Raw genomic sequence first — 15,626 nt, 5'->3', positions numbered from 1 at the left:
CTAGACCTGACCCTAACCCTAGTTAGTGCATATTTCCATATTTAGTTGACTTGTTAGTTTGTCATTGCTGTAATGTTTAGTGTGATTTGACGTTAATGCTGATTTGTATTAATCTTGCTGATTTTAGTATATAAAGTACATTTGGGTGTTTTGAAAAATATGATTCCAGGGTCCAGCCCAAGGCTTTACTCCCGATCCGATGGATGCCTCCTGAGTCCATGGCCTATGGGAAGTTCACGTCGGAGTCAGATATCTGGGCGTTTGGCGTGGTGCTGTGGGAGATCTTCAGCTACGGCCTGCAGCCCTACTACGGCTTCAGCAACCAGGAGGTCATGGAGATGGTGAGGAAACGCCAGCTGCTGCCCTGCCCAGAGGACTGCCCCCCCAGGGTCTTCAGCCTGATGACAGAGTGCTGGCAGGAGGGCCCAGCGAGGCGTCCGCGGTTTAAGGATATCCACTGTCGTCTCCGGGCCTGGGAGGGGCTGTCATCCCACGCCAGTTCTAGTACCCCATCAGGAGGCGGGGGCAACGCCACCACCCAGACCACCTCGTTGAGTGCTAGTCCTGTCAGTAACCTCAGCAACCCACGCTACGCCGCTGCAGGCTACCTCTACCCAGCCCAGGGGATACCCGCGCCTGGTCATCCGGGCCACCAAATGGCAGGCTGGACCCCAATGACCCATGGAGCACCCATGGCCCAGAACCAGCACCAACACCAATGCTTCATCCCTGTCAACGGCTACCCCATCCCCCCAGGCTATGCTGCCTTTCCTGCAGCCCACTTCCAGGCCCAGGGCCCCCCCAGGGGGGTGCAACACCTCCCCCCGCCCAAGAGCAGATCTCCCAGCAGTGCTAGCGGCTCCACCAGCACCGGTCATGTGGCCAGCTTGCCATCCACGGGGTCTAATCACGATGCGAACACGCCACTGCTGTCACACTGCGTGGCGATATCCGCCCTGCCAGGGGGCGGGACCATGCAGGTATACGGACACATGTCCCAGAAGGCTTTGCGACAGATGGACCCCTCGCAGACGTCCGCACTGCTGGCCGACGCCAACAGACTCATGTACAGCGATTCAATCATCACCGCTGACATGTAAAACACTACAGACCTGGACTTTATAATATCTCATCTGGTTGATTTCATGCTTTGTTTCCTTTTACCTGTTTTGTTTGTTTTTGTAATAAAATTATTATAATTATTGTGTCAACTTTTTACTCTACTTGTAAATACATGTACGAAATCCCGAATGAATGAAATGCAAAGATTTATATTCAATTAACTTGTTTTAATAAGAGAGCTAGAAGTCGTGGCCTGCCTCCTATTCTGAAACTCAAACTGCCTGAATAGACTCTTAATGAATCTACTCTACCTGCCTGGATAGACTCTTAATGAATCTACTCTACCTGCCTAGATAGACTCTTAATGAATCTGCTCCACCTGCCTGGATAGACTCTTAATGAATCTACTCTACCTGCCTGGATAGACTCTTAATGAATCTACTCTACCTGCCTGGATAGACTCTTAATGAATCTACTCTACCTGCCTAGATAGACTCTTAATGAATCTGCTCCACCTGCCTGGATAGACTCTTAATGAATCTACTCTACCTGCCTGGATAGACTCTTAATGAATCTACTCTACCTGCCTGGATAGACTCTTAATGAATCTACTCTACCTGCCTGGATAGACTCTTAATGAATCTACTCTACCTGCCTGGATAGACTCTTAATGAATCTACTCTACCTGCCTAGATTGACTCTTAATGAATATACTCTACCTGCCTGGATAGACTCTTGATGAATCTACTCTACCTGCCTGGATAGACTCTTAATGAATCTACTCTACCTGCCTAGATAGACTCTTAATGAATCTACTCTACCTACCTGGATAGACTCTTAATGAATCTACTCTACCTGCCTGGATAGACTCTTAATGAATCTACTCTACCTGCCTGGATAGACTCTTAATTAATCTACTCTACCTGCCTGGATAGACTCTTAATGAATCTACTCTACCTGCCTGGATAGACTCTTAATGAATCTACTCTACCTGCCTGGATAGACTCTTAATGAATCTACTCTACCTGCCTGGATAGACTCTTAATGAATCTACTCTACCTGCCTGGACAGACACTTAGTAAACTCTGAATCAGACACTTCTTGATTTTCTGGAGCACTTTAGGGCTGTTCTGCAGTAGGGTGTGGTGTTGTTGGACTGGAGGGGCCATGTTCTGCACAGCGCTATGCAATAACATAGCACTCATGCCCTCTGCATCACTCTCCACAGTTATGTGCCTCCACAGTCTCCACAGTCTCCACAGTTATGTGCCTCCACAGTTATGTGCCTCCACGGTCTCCACAGTTATGTGTGTCCACTAGACTCTCTTCTCAATACAGGGTTCTATCAATTCATATTTCACTGATGTAGAGGTACTAGGACTGAATCAGACGATTGTTTAACCAGCCATACTTCTCTCTCCAATCTGTGAGCATGTCTCTCCTCCCCTCTATCACCCTCTTACAATAGATCAGTTATGCAATATGGCTCTTACATTGGCTCTGCAGTCTTTGATCTATCCATTTATTGTTGTTTTTATGATATGAAGAAATAGTACTGATACATGTATGTTCATCATAACTTCTTTCTCAAAGCAATCAATATAACAATAATGTCTGACAGTAGGGTGAAGGAATGATCAAATATAGGTATGAATCTGATATCCAACCACATTTGACCAGACAGCTCACAAAATCAGCTACAATACAGTATATTTCACCTCACTTTAATGTGTTTGTTGCTATGCAACTACTTAGTACAAATACTCATTGTTTGCCTGTACAGGAAGAGAACAAGCACTTGCCTTCCATGCTTACTCTGGTATAATACACATCTCTTCCATGCTTACTCTGGTATAATACACATCTCTTCCATGCTTACTCTGGTATAATACACATCTCTTCCATACTTACTCTGGTATAATACACATCTCTTCCATACTTACTCTGGTATAATACACATCTCTTCCATGCTTACTCTGGTATAATACACATCTCTTCCATACTTACTCTGGTATAATACACATCTCTTCCATACTTACTCTGGTATAATACACATCTCTTCCATACTTACTCTGGTATAATACACATCTCTTCCATGCTTACTCTGGTATAATACACATCTCTTCCATACTTACTCTGGTATAATACACATCTCTTCCATGCTTACTCTGGTATAATACACATCTCTTCCATACTTACTTTGGTATAATACACATCTCTTCCATGCTTACTCTGGTATAATACACATCTCTTCCATACTTACTCTGGTATAATACACATCTCTTCCATGCTTACTCTGGTATAATACACATCTCTTCCATGCTTACTTTGGTATAATACACATCTCTTCCATGCTTACTCTGGTATAATACACATCTCTTCCATGCTTACTCTGGTATAATACACATCTCTTCCATACTTACTCTGGTATAATACACATCTCTTCCATACTTACTCTGGTATAATACACATCTCTTCCATGCTTACTCTGGTATAATACACATCTCTTCCATACTTACTTTGGTATAATACACATCTCTTCCATGCTTACTCTGGTATAATACACATCTCTTCCATACTTACTCTGGTATAATACACATCTCTTCCATGCTTACTCTGGTATAATACACATCTCTTCCATGCTTACTTTGGTATAATACACATCTCTTCCATGCTTACTCTGGTATAATACACATCTCTTCCATACTTACTTTGGTATAATACACATCTCTTCCATGCTTACTCTGGTATAATACACATCTCTTCCATACTTACTTTGGTATAATACACATCTCTTCCATACTTACTTTAGTATAATACACATCTCTTCCATGCTTACTCTGGTATAATACACATCTCTTCCATGCTTACTCTGGTATAATACACATCTCTTCCATACTTACTCTGGTATAATACACATCTCTTCCATGCTTACTCTGGTATAATACACATCTCTTCCATGCTTACTCTGGTATAATACACATCTCTTCCATACTTACTCTGGTATAATACACATCTCTTCCATGCTTACTCTGGTATAATACACATCTCTTCCATGCTTACTTTGGTATAATACACATCTCTTCCATGCTTACTCTGGTATAATACACATCTCTTCCATACTTACTTTGGTATAATACACATCTCTTCCATGCTTACTCTGGTATAATACACATCTCTTCCATACTTACTCTGGTATAATACACATCTCTTCCATGCTTACTCTGGTATAATACACATCTCTTCCATACTTACTTTGGTATAATACACATCTCTTCCATGCTTACTCTGGTATAATACACATCTCTTCCATACTTACTCTGGTATAATACACATCTCTTCCATGCTTACTCTGGTATAATACACATCTCTTCCATGCTTACTCTGGTATAATACACATCTCTTCCATGCTTACTTTGGTATAATACACATCTCTTCCATGCTTACTCTGGTATAATACACATCTCTTCCATACTTACTTTGGTATAATACACATCTCTTCCATGCTTACTCTGGTATAATACACATCTCTTCCATACTTACTCTGGTATAATACACATCTCTTCCATGCTTACTCTGGTATAATACACATCTCTTCCATACTTACTTTGGTATAATACACATCTCTTCCATGCTTACTCTGGTATAATACACATCTCTTCCATACTTACTCTGGTATAATACACATCTCTTCCATGCTTACTCTGGTATAATACACATCTCTTCCATGCTTACTCTGGTATAATACACATCTCTTCCATGCTTACTCTGGTATAATACACATCTCTTCCATACTTACTTTGGTATAATACACATCTCTTCCATGCTTACTCTGGTATAATACACATCTCTTCCATACTTACTTTGGTATAATACACATCTCTTCCATACTTACTTTAGTATAATACACATCTCTTCCATGCTTACTCTGGTATAATACACATCTCTTCCATGCTTACTCTGGTATAATACACATCTCTTCCATACTTACTCTGGTATAATACACATCTCTTCCATGCTTACTCTGGTATAATACACATCTCTTCCATGCTTACTCTGGTATAATACACATCTCTTCCATGCTTACTCTGGTATAATACACATCTCTTCCATACTTACTCTGGTATAATACACATCTCTTCCATACTTACTTTAGTATAATACACATCTCTTCCATGCTTACTCTGGTATAATACACATCTCTTCTATGCTTACTCTGGTATAATACACATCTCTTCCATACTTACCCTGGTATAATACACATCTCTTCCATGCTTACTCTGGTATAATACACATCTCTTCCATACTTACTCTGGTATAATACACATCTCTTCCATACTTACTCTGGTATAATACACATCTCTTCCATACTTACTCTGGTATAATACACATCTCTTCCATACTTACTCTGGTATAATACACATCTCTTCCATACTTACTCTGGTATAATACACATCTCTTCCATGCTTACTCTGGTATAATACACATCTCTTCCATACTTACTCTGGTATAATACACATCTCTTCCATGCTTACTCTGGTATAATACACATCTCTTCCATGCTTACTCTGGTATAATACACATCTCTTCCATACTTACTCTGGTATAATACACATCTCTTCCATACTTACTCTGGTATAATACACATCTCTTCCATACTTACTCTGGTATAATACACATCTCTTCCATACTTACTCTGGTATAATACACATCTCTGTCATGTTAAGCACATCGTTACATTTTATCAGGGTAGAAAGTCAGTGAAGCATGATGACTGTGTTAATTTGGGTACTACTATCCTGGACATTTCTAGGATGTGTCAGTTAGTGTCCAGAGGTACTGTCCCTTTAGGTTAAGTTCTTTTTTATTTTTATATTCCACATATCTTTCTTTCTCTAAAGCAGTTCTACCTACCTAGGTATCTGGAGTTTTATACAGGTATCCTCTGATGTTATATGAATTTAAGTGTGTGTATATATATCAGTTCAAAACCACTTAAACACAAGACTGTGAACCTTGGGACTGGCTATTTTGTCTTGGGCAAAATATCATTCTTGTGCTGTTTTTATTTTGTTAGAAAGTTTTATGTTAGATCAGTTTATTTTTCTTGGACAGTCTTTTTCAAACAGCATTTTTAGATTACAGTGTATTCCTCAGAAAGGTTTACATGCATAATATTCGATTTACCTTGTCTTTGTATTTTCTGAAGATTTTTGCACAAATGTTTTGTATGGCAAAATCATTATTAAATAATTACATTGTTTGGTCATATTGGGTTGTATCATTATTTCTGAGAAACCCATATATCAGTATCTAAGAATTGTGACATTTGTAGGACCTGGATTGTATTTTGTGGGGTTGATAGATATTGTCTGATTGGACAATGTTGTGTTGACTATAAAGGTCCACAAGGGGGCACTTAATCTGTATCTCCTGCATTGGTAGCCATAATTCCCAAACTATATCTGCCTCAAAATCAGCTTTGACCACACAATGGTGCAATTCAGCTATTAGTCATAATATAATTTGTCCAGTACTGCTTTGTAAGTCTCAGCTCAAGACACTTGAAAGGCATTTGAGAAACAAGTTAAGTTTGATCATATCATATTTAAAATGCAATCTTCATATCATTCAACAAACTTTGATGTTGAGTTAAAAACAGTAAGAAACCGTATGAGGAAACCATGTATTGCACCTGCACCTTGTGGACCTGACAGGTGCTTTACAGGGTTTCCTCATACGGTTTCTTATTGTTTTTAACTCAACATCACAGTTTGATGAATGATATAAAGACCAAAACCCTCAGTATTGTCTAAACAAATGAACATTTGAACCTTTGTAGAAGCTGGAAGATGTTTTACATGTCTCATAGACTAGACGTTACATAGTAATGTTCCACAAATCCGGGACACTCAAATTACAGTTGTTGTTTTTATTGCTTTGGTACCGTTTTCACAAGTATGTGGTATAATCTCAGAACTTCTAAAACTAAACTCAAAACAGATCACCAAGAAGGCTGTTTTTTTTTTTTTACTTTAAGCACATTTTCAATTGACTAAGTACGACACACAAAATCACACTTTTTCACCAAACCTAATCCGTGTTTCATCTAGAAGTACTTTACCTTTTATATAAAGTAAGACTTTTCATATGATTCTCTTCTCATTTGTTTAAATATATTTGACCATCACTTAACCCAACTGCGCTTAATGGTTAATCACTTAACGTATACTTACTCTGGTATAATACACATCTCTTCCATGCTTACTTTAGTATAATACACATCTCTTCCATACTTACTCTGGTATAATACACATCTCTTCCATGCTTACTTTGGTATAATACACATCTCTTCCATACTTACTCTGGTATAATACACATCTCTTCCATACTTACTTTGGTATAATACACATCTCTTCCATACTTACTTTGGTATAATACACATCTCTTCCATACTTACTCTGGTATAATACACATCTCTTCCATGCTTACTTTGGTATAATACACATCTCTTCCATACTTACTTTGGTATAATACACATCTCTTCCATACTTACTCTGGTATAATACACATCTCTTCCATGCTTACTCTGGTATAATACACATCTCTTCCATGCTTACTCTGGTATAATACACATCTCTTCCATGCTTACTTTTGTATAATAGTGTTTCATCTAGAAGTACTTTACCTTTTATATAAAGTAAGACTTTTCATATGATTCTCTTCTCATTTGTTTAAATATATTTGACCATCACTTAACCCAACTGCGCTTAATGGTTAATCACTTAACGTTTGGTAAACCTATAGCTCTTAAACTGGTTTGTCTACCCTATATGGATTTAGAGAACTACAGAAATAAAACGTGTATTTGTATAGTATAAACATGTAGATGACATGTATGATACATTACAACCAGACATAATACATAATGACTACTGGTTATTGCTAATTGATTCACAGGGTGGTAACGGCAATTGGTCCCCATATAAAAGGGTGTGTGTGAACACATGCAATTTATTTTAACATGGTGCAGATAGACAGCAAGGGAGAGGAAGAAATCAAAGAGTTCGAGGACAAGGGGCCCTTCAGAGAGGTGGGCATGGGCCCCATCAAAGAGGTGGACATCAGAGATAGAGGCACACGGCAGGAAACTGTGTCTAATGAAATCCAGGCCATCGTCGTTGACCATGTGGTAAACAGAGGCCTTACCATGGCAGAGGTTGCCAGATTAGTTCATCCCAACTGTCAATTCGATCATGAGAACATTTCACCCCCAAAAAATGTAAGTCTCCAGGATATGCACTATGCTTTACCATTACATTTAAAGTCAATTACATATTGTAATGTATGTAAATTCACAACACATGTTATTGTTGTTCCAGTATGATCTATTGACGTTATACTCTGTTCTTATCATGACTCAGGATAAGACCCAAATGCAGACAGTTCGAATAAGACGTTAATTTATACAACGGGGTGGGAAAATGACAGGTCATGGGCAGGTAGAGGTCGGTAGTCCAGGACAGAGTACGTAAGGTACAGAGCGGCAGACAGTCTCAGGGTCAGGGCAGGCAGAGGTCGGTAGTCCAGGACAGAGTACGTAAGGTACAGAGCGGCAGACAGTCTCAGGGTCAGGGCAGGTAGAGGTCGGTAGTCCAGGACTTAGTACGTAAGGTACAGAGCGGCAGACAGTCTCAGGGTCAGGGCCGGCAGAGGTCGGTAGTCCAGGACAGAGTACGTAAGGTACAGAGCGGCAGACAGTCTCAGGGTCAGGGCCGGCAGAGGTCGGTAGTCCAGGACAGAGTACGTAAGGTACAGAGCGGCAGACAGTCTCAGGGTCAGGGCAGGTAGAGGTCGGTAGTCCAGGACAGAGTACGTAAGGTACAGAGCGGCAGACAGTCTCAGGGTCAGGGCCGGCAGAGGTCGGTAGTCCAGGACAGAGTACGTAAGGTACAGAGCGGCAGACAGTCTCAGGGTCAGGGCAGGTAGAGGTCGGTAGTCCAGGACAGAGTACGTAAGGTACAGAGCGGCAGACAGTCTCAGGGTCAGGGCAGGCAGAGGTCGGTAGTCCAGGACAGAGTACGTAAGGTACAGAGCGGCAGACAGTCTCAGGGTCAGGGCCGGCAGAGGTCGGTAGTCCAGGACAGAGTACGTAAGGTACAGAGCGGCAGACAGTCTCAGGGTCAGGGCAGGCAGAGGTCGGTAGTCCAGGACAGAGTACGTAAGGTACAGAGCGGCAGACAGTCTCAGGGTCAGGGCAGGCAGAGGTCGGTAGTCCAGGACAGAGTACGTAAGGTACAGAGCGGCAGACAGTCTCAGGGTCAGGGCAGGTAGAGGTCGGTAATCCAGGACAGAGTACGTAAGGTACAGAGCGGCAGACAGTCTCAGGGTCAGGGCAGGCAGAGGTCAGTAATCCAAGACAGTGTAAAAAGGTACAGAACAGCGGGCAGGCTCAGGACAGGCAGAATGATCCAAATCTGGATAACTAGAAAACGGGCTCAAGAAAACAGGAGTACGAAAAACATGCAGGTAGGCTTGATGAGACAAGACGAACTAGCAACAGACAAACAGAGAACACAGGTATAAATGCACAGGAGATAATAGGGAAAGGGGGGTGGAGACAAGCACAAAGACGTGAAACCGATTAGGGTGTGACAGTTCTACCCTCAGAATTGACAGAAGACCCAGTGGACGTGTGCTGACTGACCAACAGGAGTGGGCAGTGGTGGAAATGGTGTGTGCCAGGAATGATACACGGCTGTCAGAAATAAAGCAGGCCATTGAGGAGAACGATGACACCCTTGCCGATGTGGCATTCTGTCACGCTCGTCGAAATGATTGGACCAAGGCGCAGCGTGCGTAGAGTTCCACATATTTTAATTAATAGAAACTCAAACAAAAACAAACAAGCACAAACGATACGTGACGCTACTTGTGTGCATACAGGCAACTATCTGTAGACAAGATCCCACAAAGCACAATGAGGAAATGGCTGCCTAAATTTGATCCCCAATCAGAGACAACGATAAACAGCTGTCTCTGATTGGGAACCATACCAGGCCAACATAAACTATTAATCACCTAGATGACCCACCCTAGTCACTATCACGCCCCAACCAACAGAGAATAAACAGCTCTCTATGGTCAGGGCGTGACACATCCATCAGCCTACCAACATCACCGCCTTTTGAAGAGGCACCAGGTATCTATGAAACACATTTACCCGGTGCCTTGTGATCGAAACAATGACCAGGTGAAACAACTGCAGACCAAGTATGTTCAGGTACAGCACTATATACTGTATTACTGTTACTATTAATGCACATGATACTTCACAATATCATATTGGAACTATACTGTAAAAATAACTAACCAAACTATATTTTTAGAAGGTGATGGTGTTTGATGCTGCTGTGAACCATCACAAGTATGTCTTTGTTGATGAAGCGGGCTTCAACCTGGTCAAAACTGGACGCCGTGGCCGGAACCTCATCAGCCAACGGGAGACCGTCCAAGTGCCTGGACAACGTGGGGAAACATCTCCATGTGCGCAGCTAAATGGTGTGGAGGACGTAAGTCATTACTTGGATCCTACAACACTGCACACCTCATTGTGTTTCTCAGATAAATTGAGCAGGCCTGTCAAGGTGAAGGGGTCAACTATGTCATTGTGTGGGACAGAGTCCAGTTCCACCATGCAGAGGTGGTTTAGGCCCATCCCTGTTTCGTTACCCTATATCTGCCCACATGCACTCCTTTCCTTTTGTTAGCATGGAGGTAGGTGTACGATCGCCATCCCCATGAGCATGCTACCCTCCTACTGGCCTTGGATGAGGCATGTAACGACATCACGTCAGACCAATGTCAAGCTTGGATTCGTCATGCCAAAAGGTTTTTCCCACGGTGCGTGAACAATGTGATTCACTGTGATGAATGTCCTCATAGCTACAGTATATATGAAATATGAATGATTGTAGAGGATGTCTTCATTGATCACACATTTGATAACACGTTGGATAGATTTGATGGAAATGGTACATTTTCTGTTCATTTTGTTGGGTAATGTAAGTATTGCCTACACTTTGAAACGTGTATCTTGCATTGTTTGCTATTGAATTAACTGGTAGTTAAAATTACGAAATTGAAAAGATATCATTATGTTGTGTTTTGGTGATGAAACAAATGTTCTCATTACATTTCACAAACATATATTTTGAATCAATGGTTGTGTGGTGAGAGATTTACAATCCAAATGAATGCACAATGAAAAGATTTGAATGAGACTGGCTGAAAATGGACCACATACTTGTGAAAATGGACCACATACTTGTGAAAATGGACCACATACTTGTGAAAATGGACCACATACTTGTGAAAACCAAAGCAATAAAACAGACAGTAGTAAACAGTTGAAGTCGGAAGTTTACATACACTTAGGTTGAAGTCATTAAAACTCGTTTTTCAACTACTCCACAAATTTCTTGTTAACAAACTATAGTTTTGGCATGTCGGTTAAGACATCTACTTTGTACATGACACAAGTACTTTTTCCAACAATTGTTTACAGACAGATTATTTCACGCACTGTATAACAATTCCAATCTGTCAGAAGTTTACATACACTAAGTTGACTGTACCTTTAAACAGCTTGGAAAATTCCAGAAAATTATGTCTTGGCTTTAGAAGCTTCTGATAGCCTAATTGACATTATTTGAGTTGGGGTGTACCTGTGGATGTATTTCAAGGCCTACCTTCAAACGCAGTGCCTCTTTGCTTGACATCATGGGAAAATCAAGAGATCAGCCAAGACCTCAGAAAAAAATTGTAGACCTCCACAAGTCTGGTTCATCCTTGGGAGCAATTTCCAAATGCCTGAAGGTACCAGGTTCATATGTACAAACAAGGACCAAGTATAAACACCATGGGACGACGCAGCCGTCATATCGCTCAGGAAGGAGACGCGTTCTGTCTCCTAGAGATGAATGTACTTTGGTGCGAAAAGTGCAAATCAATCCCAGAACAACAGCAAAGGACCTTCTGAAGATGCTGGAGGAAACAGGTACAAAAATATCTATATCCACAGTAAAACAAGTCCTATATCGGAGGAACCTGAAAGGCCGCTCAGCAAGGAAGAAGCCACTGCTCCAAAACTGCCATAAAAAAGCCAGACTACAGTTTGCAACTGCACACGGGGACAAAGATCGTACCTTTTGGAGAAATGTCCTCTGGTCTGATGAAACAAAAATAGAACTGTTTGGCCATAATGACCATCGTTATGTTTGGAGGAAAAAGTGGGAAGCTTGAACACCATCCCAACCGTAACGCACGGGGGTGCAGCATTATGTTGTGTGGGTGCTTTGCTGCAGGAGGGACTGGTGCATTTCACAAAATAGATGGCATCATGAGGCAGGAAGATTATGTGGACATATTGAAGCAATATCTCAAGACATCAGTCAGGAAGTTAAAGCTTAGTTGAAAATGGGTCTTCCAAATGGACAATGACCCCAAGCATACTTCCAAAGTTGTGGCAAAATGGCTTAAGGTCAACAAAGTCAAGGTATTGGAGTGGCCATCACAAAGCCCTGACCTCAATCCCATAGAAAATTTGTGGGCAGAACTGAAAAGGCGCGGCGTGCAAGCAAGGAGGCCTTACAAACCTGACTCAGTTACACCAGCTCTGTCAGGAGGAATGGGCCAACATTCACCCAACTTATTGTGGGAAGCTTGTGGAATGCTAACCAAAACGTTTGACCCAAGATCAACAATTTAATGGCAATGCTAGCTAACCCTAACCTTAATCCTAACCCCTAGCCTAACTAATGTTAGCCACTTAGCTAGAACTTGTAACATATCATACGTTTTGCAAATTCGTAACACATATGAATTTGAATTTGTAACATATCATAAGAATTGGGTTATTGACATCCACAAATTATTATATACCATACAAAATATATCGTATCATACTAAATTGGATCTCTCGGGTTTATGTACAGAATCATACGAAATACTCTGAGACCAGGTTGGGGTAGTGGGCTGCTGTTCTGTTACTGTACCCTTGCTCGCACTCTCCGTGTGTGAATTTGTGTGGTATCTGGGTGCGTGTGAGTGTACCTTCAATCCTGGAACCACTTTTTGCAGAGCCCTCAATAAACACAATCTATTAGAATGTTCCTTTGTATATGGAGAGATAATTAGATGAACATACTCCTGGCATGGACAGCTGGACCTCGTGAGAAGTGTGTGTGTGATGTGGGGAGTGTTTTTGATCGGGACTATGCCCAGCTTCCAATTCTCCCATTTGGAGAAATCCCAGAATTCTCTTTTTGGATTCTGGAATGTTACAGGCTCTTGACAAGTTTCTATTTTCTACACCACTGCTCTGAAACGAGTTGTTTTTCAACAGTACCGCAGAACACTTTGTGGTTTTGAAGTAAAAATGGACATGTTTTGTCAGGGATTTTCTGAGTCTCATTATCATCAATTCAAACATGCCATGTGTTCTCTCTAGTTTACAAATGTGTGTGTTCGTGGCACTCATTAAATGAAGACGACTTGAACTGCATTGATCCTGAAGTTGTTATCAGGGTTGGGGTTAACTCCACTAGTTCAATTCTAATTCAATTCACTCTCACTGTAAGTTCCATTTAATTCAATTCACATTCCAGGTCTGTCTTGAAGAGATAATTACATTTCTCTCAATTCCAATGTTAGGTAAATTCCAAGAATTCAATGCCCAATTCAATATTTTCCTCAACCTCAAATTAGACTTCCACTCCCACAGGCTTTCAGGCTGATCATGTCACTGTTCAGACAACCTAGCTATATTGGAAATATAGAAATACAAGTTGAAATTATTTAAAACAAATCCTGCAATCCGTTATTGACACTGAGTGTATTAATTCAATCAACTGTGAAATTCACAAATATTGAATTCCAATGTATTTCCAAAGATTACTTATTTTTTTTACAATTCCAATTCAATTCCAATTCATATAGTCAAAACAGTCTAATTCCAATTCAATTCCAATTCATATAGTCAAAACAGTCTAATTCCAATTCAATTCCAATTCATATAGTCCAAACAGTCTAATTCCAATTCAAATTCATATAGTCCAAGCAGTCTAATTCCAATTCAATTCCAATTCATATAGTCCAAACAGTCTAATTCCAATTCAATTCAAATGCATATAGTCCAAACAGTCTAATTCCAATTCAATTCCAATTCATATAGTCCAAACAGTCTAATTCCAATTCCATGGAAGTTTGTTGAAATTCAAATTGAATTCAACATAACTTCTCCACTTCATGAATTATTTCAAGAAATTAATTGGAATTTCAACCCTGGTTGTTATAGCCCATCATGTCTGTAGCCTCTTTTCTCCAGCCCAGTCTCAGAGCAGGAGACAGGATCACACACTGGGTTTGCAGCAGGCCAGCTAGCTGGGTCTGAATGGGGACAGACAGACACACTGACCTAACTACACACACAGACACACCTATGCATGCATGCACGCACGCACGTGCACACATCAAAAATTAAATATAGATGAGGCCTTAAATGTTTATGTGCCCCCCAGTGCACGACATGTCAGTCTGTCTGCATTCCTCAACCCCTCTGAGTCTCCTCTCATACGCATCTGCTCTGCAGGAGAGAGGGAGATGGGGAGAGACAGAAAGCGGTAGAAACAGATAGAGAGGGAAAGAGAGAAAAATGTAGAAAACAGAGGAGAGGGATAGAGACAGAAAGAGGTAGAAAACATATAGAGGAGATGGAAGGAGACAAAGAGATAGAACACAGATAGAGAGGGAAAGATACAGAAAGAGGTAGAACACATATAGAGGAGTGGGAAAGATACAGAAAGAGGTAGAAAACAGATTGAGGAGAGGGATAGAGACAGAAAGAGGTAGAACACATATAGAGGAGAGGGAAAGATACAGAAAGAGGTAGAACAGATTGAGGAGAGGGATAGAGACAGAAAGAGGTAGAACACATATAGAGGAGAGGGAAAGATACAGAAAGAGGTAGAACACAGATTGAGGAGAGGGAAAGAGATGGATATAGGTAGAACACAGATAGAGGAAAGGGAAAGAGCGAAATGTAGAAAACAGAGGAGAGGGAAAGAGACGTAGAAAACAGATTGAGGAGAGGGATAGATGCAGAAAGAGGTTGAACACAGATAGAGGGAAAGAGACAGAAAGAGGTAGAAAACAGATAGAGGAGAGGGAAGGAGACAAAGAGATAGAAAACAGATAGAGGGAAAGAGAGAAAAATGTAGAAAACAGAGGAGAGGGAAAGATACAGAAAGAGGTTGAACACAGATAGAGGAGAGGGAAGGAGACAAAGAGATAGAAAACAGATAGAGGAGAGGGAAGGAGACAAAGAGATAGAACACAGATAGAGGAGAGGGAAGGAGACAAAGAGATAGAAAACAGATAGAGGAGAGGGAAAGATACAAAGAGATAGAAAACAGGTAGAGGAGAGGGAGGAGACAAAGAGATAGAAAACAGATAGAGGAGAGGGAAGGAGACAGAAAGAGGTAGAACACAGATAGAGGAGAGGG

The 15,626-nt window shown here is 41.1% G+C and overlaps 1 protein-coding gene across 1 annotated transcript in view; it reads left to right on the top strand.

Annotated features, from left to right (window-relative positions):
- ror1 (receptor tyrosine kinase-like orphan receptor 1) overlaps positions 1-3,008 on the top strand; it is a 279,763-nt gene extending 276,755 nt beyond the window's left edge. The window contains exon 13 of the mRNA XM_036978628.1: positions 170-3,008. Within this exon, the coding sequence (XP_036834523.1) occupies positions 170-1,100 (931 nt within the window). The 3' untranslated portion in view covers positions 1,101-3,008. The remainder of the gene's footprint in view (positions 1-169) is intronic.
- Positions 3,009-15,626: the final 12,618 nt, after the last annotated feature.

This window comes from Oncorhynchus mykiss, chromosome 5, assembly GCF_013265735.2.
Source record: "Oncorhynchus mykiss isolate Arlee chromosome 5, USDA_OmykA_1.1, whole genome shotgun sequence".
NCBI lineage: Eukaryota > Metazoa > Chordata > Actinopteri > Salmoniformes > Salmonidae > Oncorhynchus > Oncorhynchus mykiss.
The sequence above is the reverse complement of the archived record's forward strand: the minus strand, read 5'-3'. Positions and strand labels throughout refer to the sequence as shown.